This window comes from Triturus cristatus, chromosome 2_1, assembly GCF_964204655.1.
Source record: "Triturus cristatus chromosome 2_1, aTriCri1.1, whole genome shotgun sequence".
Lineage (NCBI taxonomy): Eukaryota > Metazoa > Chordata > Amphibia > Caudata > Salamandridae > Triturus > Triturus cristatus.
The window spans coordinates 278,173,515-278,194,621 of NC_140581.1; the positions used below are offsets into that span (position 1 = coordinate 278,173,515).

At 45.2% G+C, this 21,107-nt stretch overlaps 1 protein-coding gene across 3 annotated transcripts in view; it reads right to left on the reverse strand.

Annotated features, from left to right (window-relative positions):
- CPLANE1 (ciliogenesis and planar polarity effector complex subunit 1) overlaps window positions 1–21,107 on the reverse strand; it is a 2,680,747-nt gene that overhangs the window by 2,409,426 nt on the left and 250,214 nt on the right. For all 3 annotated transcript variants that reach the window (XM_085631095.1, XM_085631092.1, XM_085631094.1), the window contains exon 10: window positions 1,041–1,296. In XM_085631095.1, the coding sequence (XP_085487221.1) occupies window positions 1,041–1,296 (256 nt within the window). The remainder of the gene's footprint in view (window positions 1–1,040; window positions 1,297–21,107) is intronic.

A 21,107-nucleotide genomic window follows, 5' to 3' on the forward strand; every position in this document is an offset into this window, starting at 1 on the left:
AAATAGGAAAGTACTAAGGCCACTTTTCATCAATCCTTGCTACACAAACTAGAAACTGTTATCGGGGTATACAGTGTGGCTCTAGGTTAGTTTGTCTTATGGACCTAAATTGCTCTTTAAGGCATTGTTTCCCAAACTGTGGGTCTATATTTATCTTGTCGCATTAGTTGTGCTTCAAAGACAAAGGTAATATGTCAAGCTATGTCTTGTGATAAATTTCTGCTTATTTTTTGAACATGGTAATTGTTCTTTACAAACTCCCATCATTTTGCAGTCGGAGAAAGAAAAGTAAAGCGAATTATGTGACAGTCTTGATGGTGTATAGGAAGTGTGAAAGGAAAGGCTGTAGGATGTAATTTTTTGTAACACTGCAACTTGTAATACATGTAAATGAACTGTACAAATGCAGCAGTTAGGAAACCAAAAATGTAGTGCTTTTTTAAAGTCTGAAGTGTAATGGAAACAAAGATTTTAATAGGATCAAAACAAATCAATACACTTTACTTGTCGATGTACAAATGATAAAAATCCACTGAAACCAGACTTCCATTATCATTAAAACGGTATGTCTGTGCAAATTTTGTGACCTATTAAATAAAAAATATGCTATCTGATGACTGCGTACTTCCACACGATGCTTTGGTTACGTTTACACACATAAAACAAAATCACCCACCTCATCTCCATTACAACTAGGTGGGTCATGAAAGCTTGTCGTTCTAAAAATTGGGCTTTGATTCTAAAAAGTTTGGGAAACACTGCTCAGAGGGATTGCTAATTATGTTTTTTGTTTTCCTAAAAAACAGAAATGTAACTTTAACAGGCCAGCAATAGTTTCAAGCCATGTTACAAATTCTGTTTACAAAAATGATGAGTTTTTTTTTGTTTTGTTTTTTTAAACACACTGGGATCTTGTATCTAGATGATATTATAGTGTTCATGAATATTAATGAAGAAGCAAAGATGAAAAATCGTGTCACCGAAATGTATATAAATAAAAATCTTAGGAGTTTCAAAATGTGATTTAGAAACCGCATTACCTTTGAGGGAAGATAGAATTGGTGCATTGATTCCAGTCTCTGGGCTGAATCTAGCAGAAGTGACTTCATATAGGAAGATGGAGAATGGTTATTTTCAAATCGAAGAGCAGTAACCATGTAGCCGTCAGAGACAATCAAGTAGGGTGATCGTGGGTGTGCCGTAACAGAAAATCTCTGTCTCATCACATCTTTCTCAGACGTTGTGGACCCAAGAGAACTATTTGCATCTGCAGTTTGCAATGCAGCATCAGATGATCTAATGGACAGAAAATGGGAAACATGATGAGTATTGCTATTGAAAGAAATGACTTATAGAACACCCAATACATGATAATCCAGTCTGTGCTTTTTATTTAGAAAAGGAAAAGTACATTTATTACACAGACGCTACTTAATACTACACAATAATTGACAAATATACATAAGGCTGGTGGAAATACCTTTAATAATGTTATATTTAACCCCTAAAGGGTCATGACTCCAAAGATTCAAGTACCACCCTTACATACAATATAGCACCTAACCACATAATAGGTTGTTGCCTTAAATCGAACAGGCCCATTGGCTTTAACAATGTTACCACACTTAAAGACCAGAATCACTTGCTATAATGCATCACTCTATCATTGACTTCAGTAACCATAATCTATCTGCAATAATTCTAATTTATACAGCATTGCAACCTTTCATGAATAATCATTAATGTCAGTGATAAAGCTCATTTGAATAAAACAGTGGAAAACAATAGTATATGTCTGTGTTTTTCTTTAACCAAGGTGAGGCCACTAACATGTAGCCATTAAGCCATACAACAGAGTTAGCTACACTCTCAGAACAAAAATTCAAGTCTTATGAATGTTCAAACTAAGGCTGAAAAGCCGGGGGGGAGGGAGGGGGGAGAGAGGGAGGGGTGTCATGATTTCTGTGGCCCAGCAAAATTGGTGTCACTTTCCAAAGCTTTTCGGGGAGAGCTATTGCACTCCTGTAGCCACCCTCCACACACTCTTATGCAGTACAGGGACAACACATCAAGGAAAAGCTTTGGGCAAATCTAAACCCTGCAAGGCATTATAGGGCACTCCATTGAGGAAGTGGTCATATGTGATTAGAACAGCTCCAACAGTACTTCCTGTTTGTTGTGCAGGGCTTTGCGCCCTGAGTCGTCTGGCATTTTGTTATGTTTCCCTTATTCGATGGGGGTGCCTGGGTCCAGTACTGGCACTCCCACCTGCTGCTTACGCTGGGGGTAACTCAGGCAGCACAACCCCGTCTGCCTCTGCTGGCTCCCCAGCCGGAATTTCAATGGTTTTGTACGAGGGAAATGTCCAGCTAACTATAACACCCCAGAAACCTATGTTTTTTTCAGTGAATTTCTAAGGTTTTTAAAATGCCAATTCCTAACTATAACGTGCATGAAACCTATGGTTTTTTCAGTGAATATACATGTAAAAATCAAATCACATTCCTTCCCACATTAATTCAAAAGCAAACACACATTTCTATTGGTTAAACATTTCAACCCTTTCCAAATAACATAAATTTGAACCCTACCCGCAATCTGCCTTCTGCCTGTTACCATAGCAACATGTCATGGAACACTGAACTGAGCACACAGGTCACAAGTTCAGCACACAATGTTGCTAATCAAAACAGCAAGTGTGCTTGACTTTTCAACATATCAGCTTATCATATATAATGTTCCTTTCACGCACTTTTTGTTAAACAATAAGAATCATGCGTTTAAAAAACAGAAACATGCACCCTACCTTTCAGTGTAGAAGGTTGTCAAACAACCAATGATTTCTTGTCTTTTTTCAAAACTGCATCTTAGCCACCATTTTAGAAAAATCTTACTTTTCAAACTGCCATTTCATTTACAGAGACCATCTGAGTGCATCCAGACCTTCCTTCAAGATGCTTAGAGTGTGGATTGTGGGACACAGCTATATTTTCTGGAGCCAAAGGTATGCAGAAAACAAAGGCATTCACAAAGACCTAGGTTTGTCAAATGTAGACATTAAATGGATTGGACAGAAAGTGTTAAAGTGGCACCGATTGATGCCATTGGTAAAAACCTGTATGCATATCCAACACCCTGACCTCATAATAGTGCACTGTGGTGGCAATGACCTAGGCACTTTGACTGGGGTATGTCTGGAAATGCTTATTAAGGACACCTTTGCAGAATTGTTTTCACTTTTTCCCAAAACTGCCTTTGTGTATTCTAACATATGCCAAAGGCAGAAGTGGAACTGGTCCAATCATTTTTGTCCACAAATTGAGAAAGCTAGGAAACGTGAATAAATCTGTTTCTGCTTTTCTCCGAGACTATAGGATGGGGTCCATTTACAATAACAATCTGCGTTTTCATATGCAAGAGATGTATAGGAGAGATGGAGTACACTTTTCTGATGAAGGAAACACAGTCTTCCTCAACAACTTTAGACTCTGTATAGGTACTTAATTATAAGTACCAAAAACTCTCAATGAAGACAATGGCTCTGTTTAGAGCCACTCAAGAACAAAACACTTAAGCTAGATGTTTATCTCCCAAAAATGTAAGTTTTTTTCCCTTGGATCCGCGCACCCAACGCGTTAGGAACCGCACACCCAACGTGAGAGGAACCGTGCGTACACCCAACGCGTTAGGATGCGCGACTCCTAATTTTACCGTAAAAAAAAAAAAATAGCCCCTATCACTAATTTTTATTATCCCCGGGGACCCCATACCCGGGGCTTATAAAAAAAAGTTGGAGACCGTGGGGGGAGCCCCAACGCCCACACAGTCCCAGCCGGCTCCCTGCGTCCTTCGGGAGCCGGCATTGCTTTTCCACATGGGGAGCTGCTGACATGACATGAAAAGCAATATCCTTTGGATTTTGAAAGAGAGAGCAGGTTTCCCTACTCTCTCTTTCGAAATCCTAACGAAGTTTGCTATGGGAGGGCGGGAGACTCCCGCCCTCTCATAGCAAACAGTGTCCTGGGGGTGGGCACCCCTGGACACTGTAGGAGCCGGCCCTGGGGGGTGGCGGTCCCCAGGGCCCTCAAGGGCTCCAGGAGGGGGGCCACGCAGCCCCCCTCCCCCTATTAATGTATAACCATTTTGCCCCCAGGATTTGGCCCACCCGGGGGCTAATTTTTAACGAAGCGCGGAAGCCCGCGCTTCGAATTTTTTTTTCTTTTTTCGGCCGGATCCGCGCACCCTGCGCGCATTTAGGCGATTTGTTTTTTTTTTTTTTTAAAAGGGGACCCCCTAAGCAACACTAGAGGCTCAGAGTATTTCTACCCTGCCCCCTTTATATGTTTTAAACACATATTCCCCTTACTTCTTCAGCCTCGCTTCTAACGAGGCACAAAATGGCTGCCAACAGTTCCTGGTTTCGAATGTAGACAGACACTCGACAAGCAATTAGCATTCAGCGCGTGATCGGGAGGGTGCGCGCTCGGTTCGGGGAGGGTGCGCTTAGGGTGCGCAGATCCTCCAAAGCGATATATATATATATATATATATTAAACCAATCCTGAATTCAGTGCACATACAAATCCAGGCGCTGACTCCGTGGGATGATAAATCAAAGAGATACTTTATTTCACAAGGATGCCAAGACGCGTTTCGACGGGAAAACCGTCTTCTTCACTACATCTGGTCCCTCTACAGTTTTAGTTTATATCTCCAAAACGAGGCACATTCCACCATGGTTGCCACAGCAACTGTATACATAGACATAAAAGAAATAACAGGTATGTCTCAACCATAAAACAAAAAATTCAATGCTGAATTGAAATACACATCGTATTTGTGACTTGTGAAACATTAAATGCATTGTTGTAAAAGGAACACTGTGGCTTAGTTTGACATATAATTAAAATGCATAAGTCATAATAATTCAATGATTTGTGAAATACAATTAGTCAAACACAGTATTTGCTCTTACTTTTACTTTTGCTTTCAAAGTGAAGCCCAAGTGGGCAGACAAGCACAAATATTAAAAATAAAACGTGTATTATAATGGTGTATGTGCCAAGAAAAATTTAGGAAAAATCAAAAAGAAAAAAGGAACCGTGCGTTAAGGATCAGAGTTCAGGAGCGGGATGCGTGCACAGTTGGCATTCCCTAATTACTAAAGATGTACATTAAGTGCTTCATCAGCATTCATCCCATTGGGGATCTTGCTATCCAGAAGAATAATGTATTTAGATTCCAGTCGTCTCAGACATAATTGTCTGTTACCTCCCCTGATGTTTTTTGCAATACTGTCAATGACAAAATAGGATATTTCTTCTATTTTGCCCTCGTGGTGCAGGTTGATGTGTCTAGCTACCGGATATGTCGGGTCATCATTAGTGATGGCCCTGAGGTTGTGGAAATTTAGCTTGCAAACTGAACATTATCTGCGCCATCTTGCCTCTCCCCAGCGCCACGCACAGCGAATGCACGGCCGCCATTTTAGGCACCCCACTCATTCTCGATCGCCAGCGCTTTCCCCTGGCGCTGCGAGCATCCCCCACGCGCCGGCCGCCCCCGCTCTCTCATACACGGGCCATAAACCCTCTCATTCAGCGCGACCCTGCCATGGAACCACATCCCACACCTGACCGACATCCCATACATGGTCATGCCCCTCTTTGATAAACCCCCTTCCTCTGCGCCCCATTGTGCGAACCGATCCCAGGCCATCACCTAGCCCTGCGGATGCAGTTTATTGCTCCTACTGTAAGGGAAACACCCCACATCAAAGGGATTACGGTGGATCAAAGCCCCTACCCCCTGAGACCCGGCCGGTTGCACACACCCCCGGGAATTGGCGGAATATCCAGCTGCGTGATAGCCATCTCCTACTGTGGGTGGGGTGGGGACTTCTACTGTAGATATGTGTGGGAACGAGCTTGAAGTGGGGGTTCCAGGGAATGTCTTTCCGAACATCAAAGCCTCAACAAGAATGTACCATATGTAATAAAGCAATAAACCTGTGTATAAGAGACCAGGTCTCAGAGATGCAGTTAGAGCACCTCGTGACGATACCTTGCTGTCTGATCTGATGTGTTCTGCTCCGACGGAATAAAACTTTGTTTCCTGCCTTCCAGTCTCCGGCGCCTGCCTCTTTCATTGGTAAATTATCGAGTGGTATGAGAGGCGATTACCGCCGGGCAAATACTTAAAAGGTTATCGATTGAAACTGCCTCTACCATTTAACAATTGGCGTCCCAAACGTGGGGCCCATCAGCGACACGTGGATCCAGTGGGAGAGGTCCCGACGACAGAGTGAACGACTGCAACGATCGGGAGAGCTCCTGCCCAATAGACCCTCGTCTGGCAGCCGATCATCCGAACTTCACTGGTTCCGAGCAGACCTCTCTCGAGTGATCTACGGTCCTGACTGGGAACCATCAGGAGTGCCGCGGCAAATACGGAGAGTAGAGGACGATCGGGCGCTGGAGGCGGAAGACGAGCAACTGTCCACGCGGTCCGGGTAAGGTCGTGATACACGACAAATTGCGAAATAATTGATTGATTGTTTGAAGCTTTGGAATACTAGTATTGCTCATAGATTGTGCTCATTGATTGTTCTCTTTGAGATATTCGCTGTCTACAAACGGGGAGGAATAGAAATATTCTCTCTCCCTTTGCAGATAGTGAAGGGTAGGTAACGCAGACTTTTGTCCCAGTTGTAACCCGTCGTGCCTATCTTTATCTCCCCACTGATTGATTGTCCGAACATTGATTGTTTTGAAGAATTGTTCTCTTTGAGATATTCGCTGTCTACAAACGGGGAGGAATAGAAATATTCTCTCTCCCTTTGCAGATAGTGAAGGGTAGGTAACGCAGACTTTTGTCCCCGTTGTAACCCGTCGTGCCTATCTTTATCTCCCCACTGATTGATTGTCCGAACATTGATTGTTTTGAAGAATAGTGCTCTTTGAGATATTCTCTGTTTGCAAATAACGTAGAATAGAAATATTCTGTCTAGTCTTTGCAAATAGTGAAGGGTAGGTAACGCAGACTTTTGTCCCCGTTGTAACCCGTCGTGCCTATCTTTATCTCCCCATTGATTGATTGATTGATTGATTGATTGTCCGAACACTAGTTGTTCGATATTGGTTCTTTGGAGGTATTCTCTGCTTACAAATAACGAGGAATAGAGATATTCCGTCTAGTCTTTGCAAGCAGTGAAAAGATAGGTAGTGCTGACTTTTGTCCCCGTTGAAACCCGTCATGCCTATCTTCTCCCCACTGATTGGTAGTTGGTTCTGCCCGGACCGCTTATTAGAGGTGAACCATCCGGCTCCACTGGAGGGCACCCCTAATAAGGACATGTTCACTAAATATGGACTAGTCGCCGTAGCTTATAGCAAGCTGTGGCATAAATATACCTAGAAGGACCCCGAGAGTCAGTGGCCACTGATGGGATCCTTCGACGACCATAAGATAGAAGTGCTAGAAATAGCTCTGCGTAGCGATAAGACGACACCTACTATGCTTGACAGTATTGGCATGTGGCGCAAAGAAGCAACACAACGGAAAAAGAGGGAAGAAGTAAAAGCAGAAAAGGAATTACGAAAAGCAGCTCACCTTGCCGCTAGAAAGTTAGAAGAAGAAATAAAGGAGAGAAGGGAAACTAAACTAAGACAGGAGCCCGAAACATCAGGCCAGTACGCTGTTAGGACCCCTTCTTTGCTCTACCCTGAGTTATCCTCTAAACAGCGAACGAATGATGAATTACTATTAGGTCCCCCGATCATTTACATGCCCCCTCCATACGCACCCTCCCAATCAATAGTGCAACACCCACAACCCCCAAACATGAACGAAAGCAGTACAGGGGCCTCGGTCCTCACGGCCTCCGCGCCGGCCGAGCCTCCTGTACTGAACACAACGTCGGCAATAACGTTGGATGACCCTGAGATGAGAAAGAAAGATTCCACCAGAATGAATCGACTAACGAAGGATGAACGAACAGGAATCGACAAAATAGTAAAGGCACTGGTGGGATCCTTTTTGACCTTACAAAAACTAAAGTAACGCTAGGAGTTAGCCCTTTGTGGGACATATGAAACCAAGGGAAGGAGCCAAGCTCACGGTCGAGACGGCCACGAGGTAGCCCGACTCCATTACTCTCGCTACCTAAACATGTCTGCCCTACTGCCCACCCCGCCCAATAAGCATGACAAAATCCTGCACAAACGGAAGCCTGCTGACACCCACCTTCGACGTCACCAAACTAGGGCTAGATCGCGCACAATTGGGCTATGTTATTTTTCCGATTGCACAGTAACCTCCTTGTGCTCGTCATCAGATTGCAAATATGTACAAACACTCCAACGAAGTAGTATAGTTATAACATTTTAATAACTTATAAGATATAACAAACACACCAACAGGGTAAACAGGTTAAAACACGTTTTAAAACAACTATTTACATGACAGTCTGCTGCAACCTCCATCCCAAAGCCTTAACGTCCACGTGACCGCGTCCTCGCCTCTCCTTCCTCGAAATTGCAACATTGGCCTGTTTTGGGCAGTCCTTTTTAGTTGACTTTGGGCTATAAAAGCCATGCAAAAATCCATTGACATCAGTGGCGGACGACTGTGCGAATAGGCCGGAGGCTATACGAAGAGCCGAAGTTCTGGCAACACCAAGGCGGAGTCCGCCACGCTGTGCGGACCTTCCCGTTTTCTTTCTTCTTTCTTCAATAACGGCTGATGCCCTGACGGGGGGAGGTGACGCGGACGGGCCTCCCCCGCCTCCCCAGGTGGAGGCTCACCAGCAGATGAGGACGCCCCAGCCGTCTTTTTCATCGGTCTGCTGAGTCGCACCCTGCCACGTCGTGTGGATCCTCCCATTCTCTTCTTCCTTCAATAACGGCTAGGGTGCCCTGACAGGGGGGAGGCGACGCGGACGGGCCTCCCCCGCCTCCCCAGGTGGAGGCTCGCCAGCAGATGAGGGCACCCCAACCGTCTTTGACTCGCTGGCCAGCTAAGCTGCACCCCAACCGTCTTTGACTCACCGGCCAGCTGAGCTGCACCCTGCCGCTGCACGCGACCACCGGACGACCGCCCAAGCACGGGTTCACCAGGATCGCCACTAGCGCCCGACGCGAGGAGTGGGCCCCCGCAGCCAAGTAATCGGGGACCCACCCCGGTGGCGATACCATCCAAACTGCTGTCGTCGCTGCTACTGGAATCACCCCGGTGGCAGTACCATCCGAACTGCCGTTGTTACTGCTGTTGGCTCCTCTCCGGTGGCTGTACCGAAGAGCTGCTGCTACTGCTGCCCTTGAACTCCGGCGGTCGGCTCCTCCGGATCCAGGCCTAAAGCCCACCGTGAGACAATTCTGGACTCGAAAGCTTGTCTGCTTGGGCGTGGGCCCCACCCTTGACAAAATGCTCCCCTCAGCCTTGCAGAATCGGCTGGAGTCATTTGACACTCGACTCCCGCGGACTTCCGGTAAGGACAAACCGCTGCCACTGGTCTTTGCCCCGGACGGCAGCCACCTTGCCTCCGCTTGGTGCAGTGAGAAAGACTGGTTCGAAGCGTCGGCGGAAGAACCCGCCTGCTGCCCCGCCCCAAGAACGAACCATGGCATTTCTACGGGGTCGCAGTGACGCCATGCTGACGCAAAGTTGACGCTAACGAAAGTTCTCGAACTACTGAAAGAAATTCTGGTCCAACAGCTAATTCATGGAAAGACTTAGACTGTACTCTGGCCCGACCTCGCCCCAAGATGGCGCCCATGTAGGAGAGGCCTACAAACCCTTGTGGCGTCCCAGTCACGTGACATTTGTGTTAAAAAGAGATATATATATATATATATATGCGATGCTTCCACACATGATGGTCGGGGAGGGGCGGGAAGGGAACCGATTTTATGCCGTAGTAGCGTTGCTCATGACACTCGACGCCTCCCACCCCGTGGCCGGCCTGAACGGTTGTAGGCCCGTATCTTGTATACTGACATTGTTTTAAATAAAGGGCCTCTTGAAAGAATTACGGAATCAGTGTCATGACTAATCACATAGGTTGATAAAGATTTCTTCTTTTGAATAAATGATTGTTACTCCCAAGCAATAGAAAACAGATAATGCAGTCCCCATTTGCCTGAATCTTTTTTGATTAACGGAATTTGTACCCATCACACCTATCTTTTTCCAAGAGTTGTTAAACAATGGTCAACCATAGCTCAGGGTATATGCCAAACGCAAGGTATGGTATCTTGCACCTTAATACACGACCGATTGAGAAATGCATGTATGACAAGGGAACCCGAATTTAGGAAATGAAATAAATTAGAGCATCTTTGTCTCGGACAAAAAGAATAATAGGTCTGTGGTATCACCCATTCCTGCGACTAGCCTGGTACGTGGTAAGTAGAACTTTTTCGTGTCTGCGCGCGCTAGGGTACTTTGAATACTGCACATCCCCCTCCCCTCTTTAGGTCACGACGAAGCTCCGACTGAAGAATGAAGTGGACATGGACCGCACCGAGTTCAATATCAGGGAAAATTTAGACAAACGTTGTGAGATAGTGCGTGAAGTGCAGACCACCATTGAGAACATGAGAAACTGTATGGCATGATTGTGCGTGTGTGCTATGATCACACGGTATGAATGTGTGTGCATCTCATGCTTAGGTCACTTGAAGAGAGCGTCACTGTATGATTGAAGTGCTCGCCCATCGATCAAAGGGAGGAGAATAAAGGGTCCGACACCCCCTAGGATAAACTACAAAATACTGAAAGTACGCAGCATGCATAGGAAAGGAGGACAGGAAAGGAGAGGTCCCGATACTCAACGTAGCCCTGAGTCTCCGTCTTAAGTTTCTGCGCTTGATGCATGTACTGTCACACCCTATCCGGCATTTGTGTGTACGTGATCACCGAATTTATGTCTTTTCCCCCGCTTGTGTTTTCTTACATGGAACAGACCCATGCTACTCCATGTTGTGTGTGCACCAAGTGGCCTATTATCTTACCCATGTCTCTCTCGTTTTGTGTCGTATGTATGCCAAATAGCCTACTTGATGCATCTCCCTCCCTCCCTCTCTCCCTCTCTCCCTCTCTCCCTCTCTCCCTCTCTCCCTCTCTCCCTCTCCCTCTCCCTCTCCCTCTCTCCCTCTCTCCCTCTCTCCCTCTCTCCCTCTCTCCCTCTCTCCCTCTCTCCCTCTCTCCCTCTCTCCCTCTCTCCCTCTCTCACTCTCTCACTCTCTCACTCTCTCCCTCTCACTCTCCCTCTCTCTCTCTCTCTCTCTCTCTCTCTCTCACTCCCTCCCTCCCTCACTAAAAAGCCTTCTTACCCTCTTTTCTTTTTGAATAAATTAACGACACATACCTCCTCGGTAAGTGTATAATTGGCCTGGAGCACGGTGGTGTTCGAACAAATTGACTGAAACAAAACGACCGTACTCTGCCACGTTACTACCTCTCCTTTCTACAAATATTGAGCTTAATTGGCTGAGAAAAGAAAGGACAGGTAAGACGACTGATGTCTCCCAATTTGGCCCTCATCACGGGGACTATATGTCAGTGGTTTCCGTTTTTCGGAGCTTTAACAACACCATCTCCACCGCCCAGAATTACCCCCGCCCAATTACCCCGAAATAGAAGGTCTAAAGCACCCCGTTCTCCCAAGATAACCCCAGCCCTATACTAGCCGCCTCAGAGTATTTCGAACGAAACAGCTGATGACCTTATTCACTAATAATACATCGCCTAAACTGATAAAGGGTTACCTATTGTCGCCAGCAAAAATAATGCTTAGCTTATGTTCCTCCCCGAAATGGATACTCGTGAACCCGTGACAGTAGCACCTCGCACTTTCTTTTCATAAACTTAGCAGTCCTCGGAAGGAAATATGTATTAACAAAACTTGTGTTGAGACGAACGAGCCTCTGCCGGAGAAGCCGGTTCGAATTTTTTAATAGACTAGAAGGTTGACAGATGTCAGGCTTTCTGCAACCAGTATCGGGCGCAGGAATCGGCACCTAGAGGGCCAGACGATGGGCAGGGACACCCACAGAAACTTGCACCACAGCAATGATTAATAGATTAGTAACGCACACACTAACATCAGAGTTATTAGACACCAATCATACAGCAACCGATAAAAGCATGTCCGCAACCACTCGGTGGTTGGGAGAGAGGATGAAGTATGTAAATGTCTTCCCTGCCAACTCTCTAAGATTTTTGTTTCTTGGACCCATTTAAAGATAACGTGCTGCCATCGGAAGGGAGGGGTCGGACGTGACGCACAGCCTGGCTGCAGACCATGGAACATCTATGACATCGACCAAGGGGGAAGCTACGAAGCAAAAAGGGCGTGAGACGAGACACCATTTTCAGGATGATAAGCGCGCAGGGCTACATCGAGGCCCCCCTGCTCACTGACCAGCGTGCCTGAAGTCTCAACCCGTCGGGCCCGATTGATGGGCCCAGTGCTGGAAGATTCTGCTCCCCTTGGTCCACATTTTTTGATCCGATCCCACTCCACCCCCTCTTCCCTCGGCATCCCGAAGCACGTCACACCCTTCTCTCTCTCACCCTCTTTTATATGGATTATGAATCTGACTTACCTACAGAAGAACAAAAAGCAGGTACCCTGTCTCAAAGTACCTATGGTGAACTGTGTTAAGGAACGGGGCTGTGATCGGAGAACAGTGAATGGTCACACCCTGCAACGTGAGAAATTGGATTTGAGCTGGACCTTAGCTCCACCGCCGGTGCTCAACAGTGCCAACGAAAGAAGAACAACAATAAGAGCTTACCAGTGATGGCTCTTTATAAAAAAAAAAAGGACACTGGAAAGAAGAACCCATGTCAAAGTTGAAAATCCTCTCCCAACCACCTTTTTATATTAACAATCTTCCTATCAAGTTTTCATGATGTTGCATCAATCACTTCCGACTGTACACTGAGAAGTTAAGAAAATGTAACTTTGTATAGTGACATTCATACAACACCAACCATGTACACGACTATACTGACTATTTTCGATCCACACAAAGTCTGGGCCTTAAGTAATGTATGAAATATCCCTTGTTTTGCCAGAAACATCCTGTTTGCTTTACAGTATCCTATTTGTGCTCAAACAAACTCCCCTCCTCCTGTCCCTGGGCCTGACATGCGGCACAGCTGAGGTAACTCTGTATGTACTACCTCCTCGCCCACTTTATCACCTGTATGTAACTATAAGCAAATGTGTCAGATTACTCCTGCCTGCCCTAAAAACTCTGTATCTTTAAGGAATGTACGAAAGACATTAACGATATTATAGCTGAAGGTTAACGAAGATAAATGACGGCCAGGCAAGCTGGCGAGAAATGTTAAAAGGGAGGACTGTGGAAATTTAGCTTGCAAACTGAACATTATCTGCGCCATCTTGCCTCTCCCCAGCGCCACGCACAGCGAATGCACGGCCGCCATTTTAGGCACCCCACTCTCTCCCCGCTCATTCTCGATCGCCAGCGCTTTCCCCTGGCGCTGCGAGCATCCCACGCGCGCCGGCCGCCCCCGCTCTCTCATACACGGGCCATAAACCCTCTCATTCAGCGCGACCCTGCCATGGAACCACATCCCACACCTGACCGACATCCCATACATGGTCATGCCCCTCTTTGATAAACCCCCTTCCTCTGCGCCCCATTGTCCGAACCGATCCCAGGCCATCACCTAGCCCTGCGGATGCAGTTTATTGCTCCTACTGTAAGGGAAACACCCCACATCAAAGGGATTACGGTGGATCAAAGCCCCTACCCCCGGAGACCCGGCCGGTTGCACACACCCCCGGGAATTGGCGGAATATCCAGCTGCGTGATAGCCATCTCCTACTGTGGGTGGGGTGGGGACTTCTACTGTAGATATGTGTGGGAACGAGCTTGAAGTGGGGGTTCTAGGGAATGTCTTTCCGAACATCAAAGCCTCAACAAGAATGTACCATATGTAATAAAGCAATAAACCTGTGTATAAGAGACCAGGTCTCAGAGATGCAGTTAGAGCACCTCGTGACGATACCTTGCTGTCTGATCTGATGTGTTCTGCTCCGACGGAATAAAACTTTGTTTCCTGCCTTCCAGTCTCCGGCGCCTGCCTCTTTCATTGGTAAATTATCGAGTGGTATGAGAGGCGATTACCGCCGGGCAAATACTTAAAAGGTTATCGATTGAAACTGCCTCTACCATTTAACAAGGTGTTGTAATATCCGGACATGTACTGGATGTATCGTACTCCCCACATACAATTTGTTGCAGGTACAGCGGAGGACATATACTGCAAAATCCGTTTTGCAAGAAAAACTCCCTCGGATCTCAAATGGGGTTTTTCTAAGGGGAAGAGAGATGGTTCTTGTGTTCACTCCATACTTGCAGGCTTTGCATTTGGAACACTTCTGAAAGCCCCTCTGGGGTCTGAGCCAAGTGCCCCCCTTGGTGTGTATGGGCGCGTTGTTGACCAATTCCTGGTGCATGCTTTTTGCTTTTCTGAACACTAACTGGGGGAATTTAGTACAGATTGGTCCTATGGTAGGGTCATTTTGTACTAAGTGCCAGTGTCTGTAAAGAATCTTTCTTAGATTCTGGTGATAAGTGTTGTAACCTATGATGATTCTGGGTGTATAGTCTATTGTCTTCTGTGATTGTTGTGTGCTGTCCTTGAAAATAAGATCTTCCCGTTTAAATTTCTCACTTTTTTGTTGTGCTAATCTGAGTGTTTTGGTATCATAACCTCTATTCTTCAGCCGTGTGAAAAGACTATCTGTAGATGTCTGAAGACTGGCTGGGGTGCTGCAGTTTCGTTTCATCCTCAGGCATTCTGCATATGGAATACTCTCTACGAGTTTGCGAGGATGGAAACTGTCAGCATGAAGGATGGCATTCCCTGACGTTGGTTTCCTAAACGTCCTAGAATGTATTTTCTGGTTCTCTATATACAATTCAAGATCTAAAAAGACAATAGATTTTTTGCTTGTAGTACATGTAAACTTGAGGTTAAGAGAGTTCTCGTTAATGTCAGACACAAAATCAATTGCACTCTGTTCAGTGCCCTGCCATAGGATAAAAATGTCATCTATATATCTTTTATATAGAACGACATTGTTGGTGAAGTGACTTGCGTATTTTTTCATGAGTACCTGCTCCTCCCACCAGCCCATATGCAAATTAGCATAGCTGGGGGCGAAGCAGGTACCCATAGCAGTCCCTTGTGTCTGCTTGTATAGTAGCCTGTCAAAGATGAAGATGTTATTGTCCAGACACCACTCGGTCATATGTAGTAACATGACTGTGCGGTGATGTAACTGTATGGGTCTGGTGCCTAAATAATGTTCAAGTGCATTAAGGCCATCTTTGTGCCTGATACTGGTGTACAGGCTTTGTACATCAAGGGTCAGAAAAACAAAATTATCATGCCAAGATAAATCATAAATTTTGGTCAGGAAATCACCAGTGTCTCTGATGTACGCTGGAAGTTCTTTGACGAAAGGTTGCAGAAAAAAGTCTACAAATCTGCTGGTATTTTCGAAAAGGCTGCCAATTGCAGATATGATTGGCCTGCCAGGAGGATTTTGGGCATTCTTGTGTATCTTTGGAAGTAGATACAGTTGGGGCGTAATAGGATAGTCGTTCTTCAAGAAGTCAAATTCGGCTTTTGAGATGAGACCGCCACATTTCCATTCATAAAGGCACTTGTGATATTTTTCTTTTACACTGATGATGCCTGTGGGACTAATGCGGTTGTAACACTCTTTATCTTGTAACTGACTTAACGCCTCCTTATTGTACATTTCAATAGGCCAAAGAACCACATTTCCTCCTTTATCAGAGCAGCGCACAACAATGTCAGTTCGTTTTTTGATTTTGTTCATTACATTTGTATATTCCATTCTGACATTGTGTTTTGTTTTGATAAAATCACTGCTGCTCTCTTTAGCCAAATCCTTAAGATCCTTAATCACCCTTTCTGCAAAGATGTCAATGCCGTCCTTCGGCATGAGCGGTGTAAACACAGACTTAGGTTTAAAAGGCGTGGGTGCAGATTCCAAAATGTTTAGGTCAGATCCAATTGCTGCTTGCGTGATAGTGAATGAGCAGCTTTCTTGTTCAAATGCCAATTCAGTGATATCCCTGAGAATGTTCATATCAGCCACATTCAGTCCTTCTGATCGTGAAGCAGTTGGTATCTCCGTGATGGCCTGAGTGTTACTATTAGTGCTATTGAAGAAATGTTTACGTAATTTCAGTGTACGTGTAAAGTTGTACAAATCAATCCTGGTTTGTGTGTAATCAAAGTTTGTGTTAGTACAAAAGGATAGACCAAGGGAAAGAATTCTTTCTTCTTCGGTGGTTAACGCCATGTCGGTTAGATTTATAACTGTGTTCTGGCTGGCTGTATCCATATTTATCTGCGTCTGTTTCTCCTGTAAGTGGGATTGCCTGGTCTTTGTGTTGTTTTTGCCCCATCTCCTGTTTTTCCTTCGTCTCCTTTTGGATTTTGTCCTTTTATTGTTTGGTCTTGGCGCATCGGTCTTGGTCTTAGACTCATTATGCGCTCCATGCGTAAAAAACCGAATTCTTCAACAGGTGTTGGTGCATTGCATGTGTGGACGGTTCCACTGGTGGCATCTGTGTCTGATTCAACCTCCGAACTCAGTTCAGACTCACTTGGTACAGCCAATCTAGTTGCGCTAGTGCCTGCTGCAGACATTTGTTGGCGGCGAATGTTTTCGAATTTTTTTGAGAAAGTGTAAATTCTTCCTTGTAGGTAATCGTTTCTATCCCGTTGGAATTTCACGGCTTTACGGTCTTTGATAATTTGCTCGTGTTTCATCACTCTCAATTTGATTTCATCCAGGCATTTATTCACTTCCTCTTGGTCTAGTTGTTTCAACTCATTGTGAATTTCCTCAATTCTGGCCATCATTTTTTCTCTGTCTGTGGTGGCGTATTTGATGAGGATCTGTAGCATGTTCCTGGAGGACTGGGCATTATTCTCTGCCCACTCTTGCAACATAGCCGGGTCTGGGTTTTCATATGTTGGATCTACTAAGATTCTTAGCCCCCTTGGGATGCGACCCACATCGAGGTAGCGTTTCAGTGAAGTGCATTCCCACCACTTGGAAACTTCGTGCTTACGTAATTTTTCCAGTTCTGCCATAAGTCTTTTAAGATTACTGACTGCCGGCGCTGATGGTATGCCACTCCTGCTCGGCTGGATCGTGACTTCAGTTGTGTCACTGAAAATGTCCACTGCTGCCGCCTCCCGACATGGCCAGACAGGGTCAGACTGATTTGCATATGGCCATGTCTGAACTGGGGTGGCAGAGTGGGCTAAAGAATGGTGATGGATCAAACCCAGATCTGTTGACTGGGTGTGAGTGTTTGATTGGTTCTGATGCTCCATCCATCGCCACCCCCTTTTGTACCGCTTTGTTCGCCATAAGTTGGCAGGGTATGCTCAGACGTGAGTCCCTTGCTCACTTTGCCACTGGATTCAAGCAAGCCTGGCTGAAGACGGCTGAAATGCCAGAAACCGGTCCTAGGAAGCCTGTTTCCGGTCCAGGGAAGGCATGGCTTGGCAGTTCGGGCTGGACTCTTCCCATGTGGCACAGGGTCAGACTGATTTGCATATGGCCATGTCTGAACTGGGGTGGCAGAGTGGGCTAAAGAATGGTGATGGATCAAACCCAGATCTGTTGACTGGGTGTGAGTGTTTGATTGGTTCTGATGCTCCATCCATCGCCACCCCCTTTTGTACCGCTTTGTTCGCCATAAGTTGGCAGGGTATGCTCAGACGTGAGTCCCTTGCTCACTTTGCCACTGGATTCAAGCAAGCCTGGCTGAAGACGGCTGAAATGCCAGAAACCGGTCCTAGGAAGCCTGTTTCCGGTCCAGGGAAGGCATGGCTTGGCAGTTCGGGCTGGACTCTTCCCATGAGGCACAGGGTCAGACTGATTTGCATATGGCCATGTCTGAACTGGGGTGGCAGAGTGGGCTAAAGAATGGTGATGGATCAAACCCAGATCTGTTGACTGGGTGTGAGTGTTTGATTGGTTCTGATGCTCCATCCATCGCCACCCCCTTTTGTACCGCTTTGTTCGCCATAAGTTGGCAGGGTATGCTCAGACGTGAGTCCCTTGCTCACTTTGCCACTGGATTCAAGCAAGCCTGGCTGAAGACGGCTGAAATGCCAGAAACCGGTCCTAGGAAGCCTGTTTCCGGTCCAGGGAAGGCATGGCTTGGCAGTTCGGGCTGGACTCTTCCCATGAGGCACAGGGTCAGACTGATTTGCATATGGCCATGTCTGAACTGGGGTGGCAGAGTGGGCTAAAGAATGGTGATGGATCAAACCCAGATCTGTTGACTGGGTGTGAGTGTTTGATTGGTTCTGATGCTCCATCCATCGCCACCCCCTTTTGTACCGCTTTGTTCGCCATAAGTTGGCAGGGTATGCTCAGACGTGAGTCCCTTGCTCACTTTGCCACTGGATTCAAGCAAGCCTGGCTGAAGACGGCTGAAATGCCAGAAACCGGTCCTAGGAAGCCTGTTTCCGGTCCAGGGAAGGCATGGCTTGGCAGTTCGGGCTGGACTCTTCCCATGAGGCACAGGGTCAGACTGATTTGCATATGGCCATGTCTGAACTGGGGTGGCAGAGTGGGCTAAAGAATGGTGATGGATCAAACCCAGATCTGTTGACTGGGTGTGAGTGTTTGATTGGTTCTGATGCTCCATCCATCGCCACCCCCTTTTGTACCGCTTTGTTCGCCATAAGTTGGCAGGGTATGCTCAGACGTGAGTCCCTTGCTCACTTTGCCACTGGATTCAAGCAAGCCTGGCTGAAGACGGCTGAAATGCCAGAAACCGGTCCTAGGAAGCCTGTTTCCGGTCCAGGGAAGGCATGGCTTGGCAGTTCGGGCTGGACTCTTCCCATGAGGCACAGGGTCAGACTGATTTGCATATGGCCATGTCTGAACTGGGGTGGCAGAGTGGGCTAAAGAATGGTGATGGATCAAACCCAGATCTGTTGACTGGGTGTGAGTGTTTGATTGGTCCTGATGCTCCATCCATCGCCACCCCCTTTTGTACCGCATCTTTTAGCACAGCACTGACCCTGAAAAGTAATACTAAGCGTACTTAGCAGTAACTTGTATTTCCTTCCATAGGAATCCATTGTGTGGTTTTCAGCAGAAAAGTTTCTAAGTGTCTATTTTCACAAACTAAAAATATTCCTAAAAAATCGTCTGTATGACAAAAAAATTCTTTCAACTGTTTAAAGGAGATTCACCAGTGCTGGATCCAGGATCCACCATTGAGTAAGAAAAAGTAACGATAATACTACTTACCTGCTAAGTGAATTTTCTGCCATAGGATAACATTGGTGATTCTATGTGAAAAAGTTTCTGTCAACTTTTTAAAATACAATAATATTCCTTAAAAATCACTACTGTAACTAAATTGCTTTTACTCAACTGTTTACAGGAGATGTCCAAGGACTGAATCTAGGATCCAGTCCTGTGGTTAGAAAAGTAATCCATAAAGTAACTAATTGCATTTGACTCCTAATTCGCATTGAGCTCAATGTTGCATTGTGTTTGAAATTGTGTTGCCCATTGCAACAACTGTAACTACTGTACTTAAAAGTCTATTGCCTATTTGCAAAGTATTTAAACTAAAGTAATTCATTCTGAGAAAGTATATTTTGTATTGTAATGTATAATGTAATTATAATGTAATTAAAAAAATAAAATATCTAAAAATAAATAGTTTAAAAAATGTAGTAAATCAGTATCAAAAAAATCAGTATAACAATTAATACATAAAAAATGTTCATTTACAAAAGCTTTGAAATTCACTGAAAAAACCAAAGGTTTCAGCCCTGATATAGTTAGGAATTAGCATTTAAAAAGCCTTTGAAATTCACTGAAAACACCATAGGTTTTAGGGGTGTTATAGTTAGCTGGACATTTCACTCGAACAAAACCATTGAAATTCCTCCAATATAGTTAGTTGTACTAACTACATCTCGTGCGCCCGCAATGCACTGCGGATGATGTCACATATTACATCATTCATGACATGGTCAGTGTCATCACTGATGACATCTCAAATGACATCACTGATGACATCATTGATGACATCATCCACGTGACAATCAGATACACCTCACAATACACTAGTATAACCTTTAATCACTCACTGTAAAATACAGAGTGCCAGATTTAAAACCATTGACACACCAATACAAGTTTCTAAACACCCGCTCAGTGATTCCTAGATCTATACACACATCTAATCACTTACCTATAGATTCACTCATACATGCTGTCAATGATCAATAGAACACTATCAAATATACTTATACACCTATATCGCCATTACACACCAGCACACATCCTAATCACTTATGAACTCATCCTACTCACTTATGCAAACAATGGATCATACTTACTTTTACTTAGCTATACACTTATAAAAACACCACTTTATCTATTCATATAGATAATAACTCATACTTCGTGTGTTATAAAATCACTATTACAAGTATACAGTTATCCATACAGTTACTCATACAATCACGGAGTCTTATGTATACTTATTTATATACAACAACTGACACATACACTGGCTTTTATTTTTCTAGTTTTCTGGACATGTACCATTGAGACATATATTTGCTCATCGCCACACCCATAAAGATATTCACTCACCCAAACAACTGTTATAAAATGTAGTTTTAACTTCAGATACCTACTGAATCAACTATTCACACATCTTTGGGCCGTCACACACCCCCCACCGAACCACACACACATTCACTCTCCCATACAAATACTCAGTTAACTAATCAATAACTAATGTAGTTACACGTACCCCGCGATTTAAAAAAAAAAAAATTAAATGTTTTTTTCCCCCCCTGGGGGTCCTTCTGTGACCCCCTGACAAAGGCTAGGGGCTCAGGACCTCTCTTCCGTGCCCCCTTTTCACGTTTTCCACCTTTCCTTTTCAGTGCGAGAGACAAAATGGCGGCCGACACTTCCTGATTTCGACCGATTCGAAGGTTTACCGACATCTAACAACCAATCA